Source organism: Perca fluviatilis, chromosome 21 (genome assembly GCF_010015445.1).
Source record: "Perca fluviatilis chromosome 21, GENO_Pfluv_1.0, whole genome shotgun sequence".
Taxonomy (NCBI): Eukaryota; Metazoa; Chordata; class Actinopteri; order Perciformes; family Percidae; genus Perca; species Perca fluviatilis.
Genome location: NC_053132.1, coordinates 10,013,180 through 10,030,135, shown reverse-complemented (window position 1 = coordinate 10,030,135; position 16,956 = coordinate 10,013,180). Strand labels below are relative to the sequence as shown.

Genomic DNA, 16,956 nt, shown 5'->3' with positions numbered 1-16,956 from the left:
AAAAGTAGCACACAAAGTAGCAAGCTGAGAGCCCCCACTGACTGACATTAATTTTCTATAGAATTGCGAATTGGGAGTTATAACGGGCCTCAAAATCCCTTTCATTTTCTGCATAGACAACATTAGCACTTTTGAGGCTTGAAATTGCTTGAATCATCTGTACAAACTAAAATTGAGATGTGTCCAAAACTTTGGTTTATGACCAAATACTGTATTTGCATTTGGGCCCTGCCGAAAAAATTGGCAACCATTGCCAAAAAATGGATGGGAAACACAGACTTTTGATGACATTGTAATGTTGCGTGGAATTATGGGAGTTGTAGTTTTCATTGTTAAACACCATCGCCGATTAGAATGCATCTGTTCACGGACAGGTTTACCCATTCAAGTTTATTCACGTTACGTTTAGTAACGTTCATTCATGTCCTTCTAATAAAAAAGCTACAGTTTCCCCAACATAATTAAGTTTGTCTTGATTCGATTTGTATTGGTAGCTGACCAGTTAGCTAGTGAGCAAGCAAGCTAACATTAGCCAGCAGCTAAAACCACACTATCACAAGCCAACACAGCAACATATTACTTCCAGTAAGAGTAACTGCTAGTTTTGGGTGGTGTCATTTTCTTTAGTCTGCGGCCTAACAGGTAAATTAATCTTCAACCTAATGAGTGAAAGTGCTGCAATATAAAAGCATAAGAAATGCATTATAGATGAATGAGATGAGAGTACATCCAGTTGTTTCTCACCCTTGTTTGCTCATCCCCATAAATTGTATGTGTGGGACGCAGGAATTTTCTACCCCAAAGGTATTGTAAACAAACATTGTGATTGGGGAACCAGTAGCTCCTTCCACCTCCCAATGAAAAACATGATTGTGAGGAACATGATGTTTGGTGGAAAAAAAAGAGGGCAAGAAATGAACTGTGCCCTGGAATGGATGGGAAAGCTTGGCGCTGTAACCCTCAATCACAACTGAGATTAGTTGTACATTGATTGTAAATAAATGTAAATGCTTGACACAAGAGTCCATTCAGATGCAGCGCAGCCATTAAACTACTCAACTGGGGAAACCAAACAGCAACAACAGTGCAGGAAGTAAGAATTAAACTGCTTTTGGTATTATAGCAAAATTGATCTGCCCACTAAGTGTCAAGGGTGTTGGCAGTTCCTGTGAGCTTTATTGCATTAGGCATGTTTCTATCATTATAATAATGAGATTTAAAAATAAATAAATAAAGGGTTGGTTATAAACTTTGCCCGTCCCTCTTCTAGTTCAAGGCAGTGATATTATTACTGACAGAATCATTTTCAGGCAGCACAGAGAGGACCGGGATGCTCATTAACTGTTCAGACCTCTTAGAGTCATGATGCTTGCAGGTTTCCTCTTTCTGCTCCTCCTCACAGGTAAGCTGGAACAATTCTGTACGATGCATGCAGGTGTGAAACTTGTGTTGTCACCCCAATACAATTAAGATGAATGGAGTTGTAGTTTAACACAACCTTCAATATATATTTACAAAAACATTCACAGTGTGGTAAGTGGATAATTTAGAGTAATGGGGACACTTCCTGGAAAGATATGTTGCAATTCATTTTTATGTGTGCATGAAAATAATATTGAATCCAAATAGCTGTGTACTCTTTTCTGTCAGGTGGAAGTCCCGATAGGTTCCTAGACCAAGCAGAGCCTTCTAACGTTCAACAGATGTCTAATTACAGCGTTGAGGAAAGTATGTACAGAAATCAAACACTCACAGGGGGAAATTATTTATTTAGCAAATTTGGTACTGACCCTATTTCAAATCACATTTTAAATACACGTTAGCAATAGTTAATGCATCATTTGCATATTTAAACATACATATTTTTTGAAAACTTTTGATACAAAAAACAATGGTCTTAGGTAATCAATTAGGGAAGTTTCATTATGATATCTGTTTGTTAAAATGTCTTACCCTATTCACCTGTAGTGTCTTGTAGAATGTCTGGAATTTTACAATATCTTTAAAGGTTGTTTTCTCCAAATTTAGTTTTTCTCAGACACATATACATCAAACTTTCCACTTTCACTCCTATCTATTTTCTAAAGTACGTTGCAGAGGAGTTTGTTTATATGTTATTCGTAGCCTAATATATGTAACATTTTACACCTAAAAACGTGGTGAAAATTGACTAGTATTTTCTGATTTATGAAGTGATGAAAAGAGATAAAATTCCCTGTGTAAAAACCTTAGACTCTAATATGTTAACCACAGCAAACAATCATTTTGAACCTGGCTTTATCCAATGTTCAGAATTCTGTTTTGGAAATGTATGCAAACTAGCAGCTAACATATTTAACAAGATCATTTGTATATATACACACATAACATTAGAAAAACACTTATAATACAAACAATATAGTCTTAATGTGGGGAAATTTAAACTTAAAATGTAACGGTGATATCTCTCTCTTACTTGAAGGTATCTGCATGCGAGTGTCATGACACGTGAACTCTAACCCTAACCTAACCCGTTTTAAACCAAACCTAACTTGTCATGAAAAAAACCAAATGACACTTACTAAAAGAATGTGTCGTTTATGTCATAAACGTTTATGACTTGTTTATAATGTTTATGACACGTTCATGACAGTGTCATGTCACTCTTATGTAGATACCTTCAAGTAAAGTGTAACCAAACATTTTCCCTCTTCACCTGCAGTGTCGCCCCTTATACAGCTTTGACTGAATCAGACCTGTATACTCTTTTCTATCAGGTGGAGATACCGACAATAACACAGAGGTTAAACCCAACTTCGCAGATGATGAAGGTATGTACAGACTACACAGTATTATATGTATGAATATATATATATATATTTTTTTTTTAGCCTTAATTATGACAGTTATACGTCCTGAAACTTAAGTCTGTTTTTAACTATTGAGTTTCTGTTTGTAATAATAAAACAAAAAGATATTCTGGTGTAAACAGTAAAGTGGTCTGGTCAACGATGCATTTGGACAATGTGTACCGGATGGATCTCAAACAGAGAGACCTTTAAATGACATTTAAAAATTTAAAAATCATTAGTGGGCTGATGACATAAACACCCGCAGTCCTGCCAACGCCCATCTCATAATAGCCTTTCACTGACCACAATCCCTGGATATTACTGCAGATATTTGTCAGCTGGTGTTTTCCAAGGTTTGATAATAAATTCAGAAACAGTAGATACCTACCCACAGAGCCTATTGTTTACCTATTGTTTTTCATTTCTTTTCTCTAAATTATAAGTAACCATGAATACATACAGTGTATCTGATGCCCAGACAAAAATAAGAGCATTGAAGCATTTTTTAAGAAAAAACTCTTTGACTGAGATTGTGTCTTAAAATCTCCCAATAGATCTGAACTCTGAGGAAATCTCTAGGGAAAACTGTAGTTATCGGAAGGTTTTAGACTACCTGAATCTGAACAAAAACAACGATACGTACACCATCACTCGACCTGTTAAAGACTTTAACACAACAACACGGGTACACCTGCAAATGGCGATCTATGGCGTCCTAGATGTGGTAAGTTTTAAATTAAGCTTTACATTTTTTTTATTTTCTTTTTAATGATAAGGGTTATTTCCTTTTACTAATGAGGGTATTTTTTTTTTCATTGAACTCTCTGAACAAGAGACATAATGTGGAAATCAAGACCATGTGCCCAGGAGCATGTGATTAGCTTTTGAAAAAAAAAATCTTATCGCAGTTAGCGATGCTGTGCGATGATTGTTGATACTCAATTGCTGGACAAATGGAAGCCAATGGTTTTCCTTAACCTTGAGCTTGTGCTTAGATTTGGCATGTATTAACTGAAATGTTGTTTGTCATTGTCCCTGTGTTATATGAAGTTTTATGTTTGAGGGCTGTATTTTATAATAAAACCGGCATAGTGCTGTGTTTAATGACAGTTTTGCTGTATGGTCAGCCACAATTTTCACTGAATTGTGCAGCAGGAAAGACTTTCACACATAGTTTTTTCTTTACTCATAGAGAGAGAGAGACCAGACTTTTGTTCCTTATGTTTGGATTTATATGGTGAGTTCTCTCTGAGATTGATATCAGTTTTCTGATCATTTGTACCTGTTCATCAGAGTGGAAACTGAAATTATTTATTTTCATTCTTTCTCTTCGTCTTCCTTTCTTCTTGATCCCCTCCATGTTTTCCTGTGTAGAAATGGCGAAATGAACACATTAGGTGGCGTCCACTTAATTATTGTGGAATTGAACAGGTGGTTGTTCCTACTGAATTATTGTGGAAGCCAGATCTAACTATTGAAGAGATGTAAGTTTGAAGTTTTGTACATGCTCTCACACTCACAAATCCACATACACTCACAATGGTTATTAGTGATAGAGCGTCAGACTGTTAAGAAAGTCGTTAGATAAAAAACATCAATGTTTGTTATTCAGGACAGAGAAGGACAAGGCCCCTCCGAGTCCTTATCTTACCATTGACTATAACGGCTACATCACACTGAGGAACGACCTGATGATAGTCAGCACGTGCAAGATGCAAGTTTACAAATTTCCCTTTGACATTCAGAGCTGCAACCTCTCTTTTAAGTCTGCTGTGTATTCTGGTGAGCTTGTAACCAATTTTAAAAGTTCTAGACGTTCATCTTAAATGTGTGTTTTGTGTTTAAATGCATGTGTGCTGCGATCACTTTGATCACACTGAACAGTTTGTCACCACCACATACATGTTGACCTAATAAGAAAAAAAGTTTTATTTTTATTTTCTACCTCAGATGACGAAATAATGTTTGAAACCATCGAAGATGTTTTCAAAAACACAGAGTGGACTCACCAGTTGATGCGGACCCAGTACGAGTGGTTGTTCATATCCATGACAGTTAACATCAAAACTGTCACCGATCTTATCTTCAACCAAAGCATGATTGTTTACACTGTAAGTATTGAGAAAATGTTACTGCCAAAATACTGCTGTTTACGGTGGCCCTGAGAGGCCACAGCACGCAACAATAAGACAACACATGCAAATAGCCCAACAACAGAAGTGTTTCCAGGGGACACTTTAAAGTGATGCACACGTGCCTCAACCATTGGCTTTCCGGTACATAGACAGACCAGCAACAGGACAATTTTAACAATTTTCGCCATTTTATTCATCACTAAATTCACTTCTGAATACATTTTAGGCGAGAAATGAACTCTTTAGATTTCGAATATAGGCAGTCTTGCGTAAATCGTTTCCGAATTGACAATTTGCTTCAAAGTTTTCAGAATTGAGGAGCTCCATAAAGTGATGCAAGAGCCAGCTAGCGCCTGCCGGGGCCGCTAGCTCGTCGCTCAGACAGTCCTGCTCAGAGACCCGCTCTAAGCTGGAGGTCTCTCAGACCGTTCTCGTAAATAAGAGGCTTTTATTTCGCCATTGATGGATTATTTGTTTAAATATCACAACACATGTCCATCATAAGATTAACGGGAACCTGTGGTTAGCTGCATTTTCGGAGTTAAACTCCACAAGCGCTTGCAGGCTTAACAACCTTGCTGGCCGGCCGTCACACACACATACACACACACACACACACACACACACACACACACACACACACACACACACACACACACACACACACACACACACACACACACACACACACACACACACACACACAACACACATAATATGCAAACGTATACATACATACACCCATATACATATACACTCAGAAATTTACATACAGACAGACACAGACACAGACACACACACACACACACACACACTGACACAAAACTAATGGATGTTATACTGGGCGTGAGAGAGAAGGGCAGAAAAGAAGTTAAAAAAAGAACAAAATAGGAACTAACATGGCAACAACAGTGATTCAGGAAAAAGTAGCGATACACTATGGATTACAACTTGACAACAACTTGGTCAGGCACATGAAGTTTGTAAATCAATTCATGACTGCTGAGTTATCCACCATTTGTCAAGAAGTGGGTTCTTTTTATTTAAAAAGACTCTCTCTTGATTGGCAAGCCTATAAAGAAGGCCTTCCATGTGGATTACATTGCCAAGTTGTCTCAGCCATTGGTGGAATGAGGGATGGATTCAGATTTCCATTGTTGTAAAATGAGGCGTTTCACTAGCAAAGTACAAAGTGAGATGACTTAAACAATGTGATTATCCCGAGTGGAAGTCAAAGAAAAGCCTAACAAGGCGAGAAATTGGTCTGGTGTAATTGGTTTGTCATAAGTCTTTGAAATGTAGTCAAATATTACAAGGTGTGGAGCTTAGGGTATAGCCACAGCTGGTGGAGTAGTGTACCTGTGTCCTGTTTGCACTTATCACACAATAAGGTGGAGTCTGTGCATGATCTTGAATTGTATAAGCCAATGTCTGGCATTTATGGAACTTTCGTATACCATTGCAAGAATTGTACTCCAAGTATCAACAGTAATTTCAGCTCCCATTTCTTCTTCCCAAGCCTTCCTTATGTTAGCATCAGATAAGATTACATGGGCTAGTAAAAGTAAGTATAGAAACGAGACTGACCCCTTGCTGTTAGCGTTGTGACGATTAAAACAGGTGAGGATGGTGTTTTTAGGTTTGTTTTCAACGATGTAATGCGCATCCAAGTAGCTGCTGGTGTAGGACAAAAAAGTAAATGTGGAAAGAAGGTAAAGTCCGCACAACAGCTCAATGCTCCGAAAAATACTTTAATAAGGCACACAATGTTTCGGCCCACAATCTGGCCTTCCTCGCCTGTTGTGAGGTAATTAACTTGCCAGATTTGTCTTTGATTTTGTGAATGGCACGGGAGGTTGTTTAACAGATATTAGAGATTAAACAAATAAGACATTCTTCCAAACTAAGATAATCCTAAATAATTTATACAGAAAGTCAAAACCTCCCAAAGTAACACAAAGTGATACCAGGGGAGAGGGAGCCTGCAAACTACCAGGATGCCGCAGGTCCTATATGACCTAGAGACAGTGGCCACTGGCCAGCTGCCTTTAGTTCCTTGATAACCTCCTGCTCTACCCAACCAGGAACCTGCAACGCTTAAAGACAACACACTCACAGCACAGCAGCAACAAAGCACATGTGATGTTTAAAGTTATCATTTGATACATTGTTAACTTACAGGTATATGTCAATGATTGCCACTTTAAGTAAATCATTTAAAAGCTTCCTCAACTACTACAGACGTGAGCAGAGACCTTGTTGATGCAACCTGGGCACCACAGAGTTTCCTTTGACTAAAGTATTTGAACCACCTAATCCTTACTAGATCAAGATGAGGAGGCGGTCTATCCTCTACATCGCCAACTTCTTGGTACCCATCATGTTCTTCTTTTGTCTGGACTTGGCCTCATTCCTGATCTCGGACAGCGGGGGGGAGAAGCTCGGCTTCAAGGTCACTGTGCTGCTTGCTGTCACTGTGATGCAGCTTCTTCTCAATGAGATTCTGCCTTCGTCGTCAGACAGGGTTCCTCTCATAGGTAAAGAAGCTCAGAGTTTTGCCTTTATTTGACGGTACTTCATGTGAGCTTGAACAGCACATGGACTGAGTCAATGTGGTTATTCTTCTACATTAATGATGCTGCCTTCTCCCTTTAGCGGTCTTCTGCATTGGGATGTTTGGTTTGATGATGCTAAGCCTCCTGGAGACAATTTTGGTGATGCATCTAATGGAGAAAGACTCTGCATCCCAAGACGATGAGGCAGGTAAAGACTTAACAAACCTCTGGATCACACCTCAATCTCTGATTGTTGTTCAGTTTGCTAGTGCTACTTGAATACTCACAGACACAATTACAACTTACAATACATAATGTTGATGTTACAACTGTCTTTATTGTGTCAAACATATGCTTTCAGAGATGAAGAAATGGACTCACTGTGCTTGTGTTTGTGACGTGTCTGCTGATGAACCTCCATCTGAACTGCTGTCGGTGGCTAGAGAGGTTAGGATCGGTTGCGCTTTAAAGGGTTGGTTCACCCAAATTAAAAAATACAAACATTTATAGATCAACGAAAAGTATAAAACATTTCGGCTCTTCTGTGACAAAGATTATGTTTTTGGGCAAGGGTTGTTGCTGTTGAATTTCTTTGGTTTAGATTTTTAAATGCATTGAGCACGATAAACAAAATTGAAAAACAATGTTTGGGAAAAAGACAGAAATCTCAGGGATAGATATCAAAAACAACCCCAAAACTATCTGCACAAACAAGATAACAGAAGGAGTGAGTCAAAAAATGTTTGTTTGTTATTAAGATGAATCAACCCTTTTATTCTCATTACAATGGACACAAAAACATAAATGTTAAATGTAGCAGCTTACAATCCTATATGGTCCATAATCGTATTAATTACAAGTAAAAAAAAACACTTCTGCAGGGCAACAGCAGCCAACTGACGGATGAGTCCAATGCCTTGGAGAAGGTCTCAGATGAGCTGAGGGAGGTGGAGAAAACACTGCTCCTGCTCCTCAACAGCAGGAAGGAAGACGGGAAGCCCGGCTACTGGACCAGAGTGGCTAAAACAATCAACAAAGTTTTCTTCATTTTCTATGTCACAGTGACCAGTCTGTTTTTAGTTGTTATCTTTTTAATATGGAACTATGCACCAGACGAGTAGTGGCAAAGTGTAAAAACTGGATTAAGACAATGTATGCTAATCTAACACACACACACACACACACACACACACACACACACACACACACACACACACACACACACACACACACACACACACACACACACACACATACACACACACACACACACACACACACACACAGCCACCCTTCCTGAGAGTCCCTGTTAATTTGCCTACTCCTTACCATGTCGTCAACTACTCTCTCTTCCATCTTTTCCTCACTCGCTTCCATGGCCCCGTCATGGTCACTCTCCTCCTCCTCGGCTTCTTCCCTTTCATGATGTTGTTTCTACTTCTCTGTATAGCCAACCTCCTCTCCTTCCTCTACTTCAGGTAATGTTATGGTTTCAGTGTTTTGCTTTGCATTTTGTTCCGTTTCTGTTGCCTTATTGGTTTCTGTATGTTTTCTGTGTCTGCATTTTCTCTACATTGCTGTTCCCTGTTGTGTTGATGTATTCTGTTCTGTGTCTTGTGTGTTTTGGTTTATTCCTGTATTCTCTGTTATCCCTTGTGTTGCCTAGTGTTGTGTCAAGTGTCTGTAGTTAGGTTATGTCATGTTTTGTCTGTTTGTCCTGCTTCCTGTTTTATTTTGGTAGTCTGGTCCTCTGTCTTGTCATGTCTAGCTTTGCTTTCTGTTTCCCGCCTTTGTTGATTGTCCTGCCCCGCCCTGATGTGCTTCACCTGTTGTCTCACCTGTTTCTGATTTACCCATCACCTCATGTATTTAGCCTCTGTGTTCCCCTTGTCTTGTGTCAGATTGTTTTGTAGCCATGCCCTTGTGTTTCCTCCCTGTGCCGTGTGTTTGCTCCTGCCTGTGTTTTTCCCATCAGTTTGGTTTTTATATGTTTTCCAGTCTTTGTGCTGCCGCTTTTTGTTTTTAGTAAATCCTCCACTTCAACGTTTGCCTGCCTGCCTGCCTGCCTGCCTGCTCTCTCTGCATTTTGGGCCCTCTACTTCCCTCACCCGTAACAGGTAATGCTGATGTTGAAGCAGCTACTACAGCCCTAAACATGTCAGAAATGTTGACACATTTTGAGGCATCCGCCTGTAGATTCTTAATCTTTTTCTCCCGTAATTTCTCTGCACCTCCCTTGCGCTTTGGTGGTCGTTTGTCCATTCTAACGTGGATGCCAAACTTCCAGCATAAGCATAATTATTACAGCTCGTGTCTCAGGGCCGGGAGTGGGGAAGGGGGGTTCCTGGATTTGATTGGGTCAGGCCAATAAAGAAAATTAACCAATGGGCTGCTGTCAGTTCTTTATGGGCCGGTGCGGTCAAAAAAAATAAAAATAAAAAAAATAAAGCCTATAAATTATATCTATGATTTGGCCCAAAAGTGTGTCTGCCCACTGGGAAAATGCCTGGTATGCCAGATGGCCAGTCCAGCCCTGTATACTCTGTATGAGCCCATGACCTCAATCTGGTTGCATTATACAGTTCTTGTAGTATTTGCATATCTCTTTTTTTTTTTTTTTTTTTTTTTTCTCATCTCTCTTCTTCTGTTTAATATGTTCATCAAATACATAATTGAATATATTAAAATTCAGGTGTATTCAGGTTTAAAGAGCCATATCAAGTTATCTTCTAATGAAATGCAATGTAATCAATGCCTACTGTTTAAGTGTTTTGCTTACTCATCCAGAATACTAAGCATATATACTATATACCAAGTGTGCTTCTGTAGACGTGTAAATGTGTTTCTTTTCTTTTATGGTTAGAGTAATGCATTTGCATTAAGCTTACATTCATGTGATGGAATAATATTCATTTCATCTGAGGCCTGTACTACGAAGCAAGATCAACATGGCCTGGATTTCTTTCAGTAATCCGGCTTCACCTAACCTAACAACCACGGTCCCGCATAACCTGTACTACGACGCTGGTTATCAACTAGTTCAGTCAACTCAGGGTTTCCCAATCCAGCGGCGCGCGCGTTCACATAAAAGAGGCGAGGTTTGCGCACCACGACCAATCGCAAACATCTACCAGAGCAGCATATTTTCAACAAGAGCAAACTATAATTCTACATAAATATGAAGAACACAGACACGGTTTTACAGGCATAACGCAATACAGTCGCTGCTTCCTAAAACAGGAAGGAAAACTGGCAAAAAAAAAAAAAATAGCAGACGCTGTAGATGTTTAAATCACAACGCTTATTAATATCACTTCCTCATCAGTCAGGACCAAGATCTGACCATAATTACACTTGTGCTTTCCATAAAGTGTCGTTGCTTTAGCCTATAATTTCAGTTGCAACCCTGGCAGTGGGAAGCGATCGTGAGAGCAAATAAAAAACATATTTCAAACCGATGTGCGCATTGGCGAAGAGAGAATGTTAACGGGTTGTCGATCTCTAAATGTTTTAACTTTTATGAGTCTCTCTCTCTCTCTCTCTCTCTGTCTCTGTCTCTCTCTCTCTCTCTGTCTCTCTCTCTGTGTGTGTGTGTGTGTGTACCAAGCTCCGCCTGGTCTTCTAAGAACGGTGACGCCGTTATCAGTCGAGTATTGATTGGTCAGTAGGCGGTGCTTTAACACCGGTTGATCTCTGATCTCCAACTTAACCTGCTCCCGACCAGGTTAGGTGTTCAGCATGAGTTACCACGGCGATTGAACCCGATAACAACTGATCCACTTTCGTAGTACAGAAAATCCTGGGTTGAACCTGAAGTTAGCTCGTTAACGCCAAATCCTGCTTCGTAGTACAGGCCTCTGGTTCTGAAAAATGCATGTATTAGACTTCATACGGCTTAAATAAACAAAGAAAAAGAGTCTCTGTGTGTGTATTTGCGTGTGTGCATGTATATGTGTGTGTGAGACAAAAAAGTTATTCTTCCAAAAATATTATAGACCTTTATTTTGGTCCTTAAGAACATTTACAGTTAATTACAATCCTTACACCACGTGGTACATTCAGCACACCACTTTATGTGACCTGCAAAAGGGGACTAGGGACTTTTTTGTTTATTTCAGGGGCCACCAGAGGAGATTTAGGATCTTCAGCCAAAATAGACCTGACCCTGCCTCCCACAGAAATACATTTTGGATGACCCTACAAAATGATTTGGAAAAAAAAGGATGACAGTCCCTGACAACTTATTGATACTTTCTGTACTGGTTTGCACTTGTCAAAGATGTACAAATGTCCATTGTTTTTTCACAGCCATGACAAATTTGACTTAACCTCTGAATTCTCATCTGACGCGTCACACTCCTGTTATGGTGTGGGGGCCATTTCAGTTGATTTACTCACTAATGTTGTGGAAACACAATAAGCATGGAAACTAAATGCACACTTCCTGCATTTCTGCATTACTTCAAATACTAAGTTACTCCTCTAGTAAACTAGTATTCACATGAAATAAAACAATAAAACATTGAGACCACTCAACAAAGCACACTGGGAAATTCAACACTGGTTGCTATGGACTCCTCACTAGGCTTCCTCAGTCATTGTATATTTTAGCATAGGTAAATCTCCCGAAGCTGAACATTATCCAAAACTCCATTTCTCAATTTGGGAGCTTGCATGCTTTGAAAAAGCTGTTTGCACAATTTCACAAATAATCACCGGGACCGAAAGGATATTTGAGTCGGGTATGGCTGCAGCCTGGAGACCTCCCGTCTCCCTCCCGGCTAGGTACTGTCCACGAGCTTTGACTTTTCAAAATAAAAGCTTGCGTCTGGTCCGCTATGTTTTTGTACGGTGTTTTGGATGTTTTTGAACTAAAAAGTATGGCAATCATCCTAATGAATAAAATAATTTTTTCAGCAGATGTCTTAGTTACACAACACAATGGCGCTAGCAAATTAATTTTTTTATTTAGTTTGGATCCCAGGAGAGGCCGGCTCACACACTGCACTGTGGATGAAGGGAAAAAAGGGCCTGCAGAGGAGAGGGAGAGGGAAAGAAAAAGAAGCATGCAGAAACACACATTCACACACAGACTTGTCACTTCCCCACTTGTGGCTTCGTGACACAGACAGCCGGGAAGGGGACCTCTTTGGCGGGCATGAGGCCGCTGACTCAATCCCCCAAAGACGGTTCCCTTGCCGGCACTCCCTGCCGGAGGACTGGAGCTCGTAACGGTGGAGGACTACGGAGCCCCACACCACACCAGTGGCTTTTCTTACTCACCGCTAAGGTTCTTGACCTGTATGAATGCCGAGTAGCATTCCCCTTACCCGCGAGGTGGACCCCGGTCCCGCCACAGCCGTGGAGCTTGGCCTCTATCCCGCTTCCAACGGCCCCTGTTTTCGACTGACGGAAGCCCACACCGCCGTCTCCCCAAAACCAGGTCCATGCTTGCTTCACTGACCGCGCGTACCAGTGTACCGCCTAGGTGGCCACGGCGCAGAACAATACCGTTTTGCTAGCATGACTGCTAGCTCTGCCGTCTTCGCCATGACCACTAAGCTTTGGTTGTTCCCCGCTGAGGCTGGGGCAGCCACGAGCTGTAGGTAGTGGAGGGGATGCGGTAACACACCTCCCAGAGAGCAGTCACTCACTGATACTCACTGCTGTGTAAACAGCCGACACACAGGCATGCGCGTGACACTCTCTTGTTCACGCTCTATCATGGGCTGTGATGACCAGGCACTCGCTCTCACAGCGTGGGAAGGCTCAGCGCTCTCTGTTGCTATGGCAACAAACAACACACAGCTTTACGCCTCAACTCGCCAGCCTTCCCCCGGCCCCTACCAGCGTGGTAAAAGCTATCATGCTATTTCAAGTTCAGATGATGGTCTGACTGGTGCCGTTGGCGGAGCCCGATTACGCCCGCACTGTGTGAACATCATAAAATATTTTCACAATCCACATGACATGGGCCTCACGATTAGTAGGCCTACTCAGGATGATGACAGGGTTTTCTCATCAAAATAATGTGTGTTTTGATTCATTAAACCCTTGTTCAGTGGGAATTGGAAGACTTTAGTCTATGTTCTGCTTGTGGACCTTGTGTCGCAGGTGGCATTGACTACATCAGCTTCGCCCTAACCCAATAGCGACAGCCCTTAGAGGGCGAAGTCTATACAAACTAGAACGATAGTTACGTAATGTAACTCTAGATTCTATGAGTATAGGCGTAGCCCTCTACTCATAGCCCCACTAACATTGGCTGAAGAAAAATGCTGATGTTGGGAGCAGATCTCTGGTCACGCCACTGTAGCATACAGTATCTGTGGACGTAAGAGAGGCCCGTGCGGGGCACATGGGGCGAAAGAAATCTTCACGACTGCATGCGCAAAGGGATTAATCCAATAGCGACAGCCCTTAGACAGCTACGCCTATACTCATAGAATCTGGAGTTACAATACATAACTATCGAAATAAATAGATAGATAGATAGATAGCAGCTCCACTGGCAGCTAAATATGTATCTGCCTGCCACAACCTGAAGGACTCACCACTATAAGATCCCAACATTACAGATTGGTTTAGGATTGTACAGTAATTATATTGTATAAAACTGTTAAGTATTATATTGTGTTATGTAATTGTTTTGTAATGTAGTGTGTTGTACAACTATCAGTGCAGTATATAAGTATATAAGTATATATATATATATAAATGTGACACCTACTGTATGTATTTATTATGTGATATGTACTATATATGCATTTTCTGTAAACTGCTTTGGCAACATGTTTTCTTTGTTCATGCCAATAAAGCAAATTGAATAGATAGATAGATAGATAGATAGATAGATAGATAGATAGATAGATTTTTAAGTTTCTGTGAGGATAGACAGTCATGGGTGTATAGTGTGAACAGTCTGGGGCTAAGGCAGCAGCCCTGAGGGGTCCCAGTGCTGATGGTCAGTGCTGTTGATACTCTGTTCCCCACTCAAACCACCTGCAATCTTTTGGTGAGGAAGTCAAGTATCTAACTACAGGTGGGAGAGGGCAGTCCAAGGCCTGCCAATTTAGCCACTAGCTTAGTGGTCTGAACAGTATTAACCCTTGTGTTGTCAACACAACACAAGGGTTATGTACTTCCGTTTACTTTGTTTACTTTGTTGAGAATTGCTCTCTAAACAAGGGTTAATACAGCACCTTAGTTCTTGTTTGTACAGCATTTTGGTCAGCTTAAACTGTTTAAATGTGTTCTAGAAATAAACTTTACTTACTTACTTTACAAGAAACAGGGTTTAGAGAGCAATTCTTAACAAAGTAAAGGGAAGTACATCATCCTTGTGTTGTCCTTCGGGTCACTGGGACCCGAAGGACCACACAAGGGTTAAACGCTTAACTGTAGTCCAGAAAAAGCATTCGGACATATGTGTTGGGGTCATCAAGATGCTCCAAGGCTGAGTGCAGGGCTAAGTCCACAGTATCGTCCACTGATCTATTTGGCCTATAAGCGAATTGAAGGGGGTCAGTGGTTACGGGAATGATAGTGTCCATGGCCTTCATCACCAGTTTATTCAGGCACTTCATGGCAACTGAACTGAGTGCCACTGGACGGAAATCATTCATACAGGTTGTATGTGGCTTCTTAGGAACCGGTATGATTATGGATCTTTTGAAGAGCAACAGGAAAACAGCCTGAGCCAGCAAGGTGTTTAAGATGTCGGTGTATACATCAGCCAGCTCTGCTGCACAGGCTTTCAGTACTTTTGATGATATCCCATCCGGCCCTGCTGCCTTGCGGGGGTTGACCTGCTGCAGAGATCTTACAACTTCTGCCCGTGTTACCTGGAGACTACTCTCCAGGTAACACACGAGAGAGTCCTGATGGTTCTGCTGGTGGGTGTCAAACCGGGCATAAAAGGCATTGAGTTTCTCTGGTAGGGTGTTGTCTGAAGTGCTGGCTGTGTGCTTGTTCCCCTTGTAATTTGTAACAGCCTGGATGCCCTGCCACATCCTGCGGGAGTCAGTGCCTGTGTAGCAGTTCTCCAGGTTTTCTGCGTGTGACTTTTTTGCAGCTCTGCTTGATTTGAGCAGAGTGTATTGGGCCATCCTGTACTGTTGTTCATTTCCAGACAGGAAAGCCACGTTCCGTTCCCTGATCTTGGCTCGGATGTCCTGGTTAAACCATGGTTTGTGATTTGGAAATACTTGATAATTCCTAGACGGCATATAGATGGATGTACACCAGCTAATGTAACAGCTCACAGTCTCTGTATACTTGTGAAAGTTATCTGTGGCTACCCGGAACACATCTATGTCTGTTGTTTGTCCCTCAGTTCAGATATTGCATATCTGGCTACTTCTGATAGATAGATAGATAGATAGATAGAGAGATAGAGAGATAGATAGCGATAGAGATAGAGATAGAGATAGATAGATATAGAGATAGATAGAGATATACTGTAGCGATAGATAGATATCAGTAGAGATAGATAATAGAGATAGAGTTAGATAATAGAGATAGAGAGATAGATAGAGATAGATTAAATAGAGATAGATTAGATATAGTTAGATAATAGAGATACAGATAGAGAGATAGATATAGATAGATTAGATATAGATAGAGATAGATTAAATAGAGATAAGATAAATTAATAAAAAAAAAAAAAAGAGAAAAAGAGAAAAAAAAAAAAAAGAAAAAAAAAAAAAAAAAAAAAAAAAAAAAAAAAAAAAAAAAAAAAAAAAAAAAAAAAAAAAAAAAAAAAAAAAAAAATTTAAATAAAAAAAAAAATAATTTTAAAAAAAAATATATAAAATATAGATAGAGATAGATAGAAAGACAGATGCACTTTATTAATCCCAAATTGGGAAATGACTGTGTTACAGCGGCTAGTTAAAAGGACACACACATGCAGTATATACAAATAATAACATAAAAAAAGATAAGCAATACCAAGAACACCTACTCTCTCTCTCTCTCTCTATATATATATATATATATATATATATGCACACACACACACAGAGGAATGAAAAGAATGTACATGAATATACAAGTGTAGAACAAAAATATACAATCTACATACAAAATAAAATATGTATTGCAATATTAAATATGAAGTAGGCCTAAACTGTTACATTTGAATTAAAAGCAGAACCAAAATGCAGACAAAACGCAGTGTGAATTAACAAGTTTATTCAAAAGTACTTAAGTAGCAAGTCCAGGATTCCGGGAGGGGAAAAGAAAGTCCAGGTTTCCAGGGTGGAGAGCAGGTCCGGTGGGTTCCGGGCAGGAGTGGGTCCTTCAGAGTAATACAGTTGGCCGGCTAGTGGGGTCCAGTGGTGGTTGTCTGGTCCGGTGGATGGCAGGGGTGAAGTGGTGGCAGAAGTCCAGAGGTGGAAAGTAACGAAATACATTTACTCATGTTACTGTATT

General features: G+C 40.3%; 1 protein-coding gene across 1 annotated transcript; it reads left to right on the top strand.

Annotated features, from left to right (window-relative positions):
* The first annotated feature begins 1,287 nt into the window (after window positions 1–1,287).
* On the top strand, window positions 1,288–8,745 carry LOC120551215 (5-hydroxytryptamine receptor 3A-like). Its single transcript, XM_039788465.1, has 12 exons — window positions 1,288–1,402; window positions 1,651–1,728; window positions 2,757–2,810; window positions 3,386–3,555; window positions 4,024–4,068; window positions 4,206–4,315; window positions 4,444–4,613; window positions 4,782–4,942; window positions 7,293–7,503; window positions 7,622–7,729; window positions 7,883–7,968; window positions 8,403–8,745. The coding sequence occupies exons 1-12, from the start codon at window positions 1,363–1,365 to the stop codon at window positions 8,640–8,642; spliced, it is 1,473 nt and encodes a 490-aa protein (XP_039644399.1). The 5' UTR covers window positions 1,288–1,362; the 3' UTR covers window positions 8,643–8,745.
* The last annotated feature ends 8,211 nt before the right edge of the window (window positions 8,746–16,956 follow it).

What these genes read in the sequence shown, in the direction of transcription:
- LOC120551215 (XM_039788465.1), top strand. Translation starts at nt 1,363, where the DNA reads ATGATGCTTGCAGGTTTCCTCTTTCTGCTCCTCCTCACAG. An exon ending in CAACTTCGCAGATGATGAAG is followed by an intron (nt 2,811 to 3,385) that starts GTATGTACAGAC and finishes ATCTCCCAATAG; the next exon opens with ATCTGAACTCTGAGGAAATC. An exon ending in TGCTGTCGGTGGCTAGAGAG is followed by an intron (nt 7,969 to 8,402) that starts GTTAGGATCGGT and finishes ACACTTCTGCAG; the next exon opens with GGCAACAGCAGCCAACTGAC.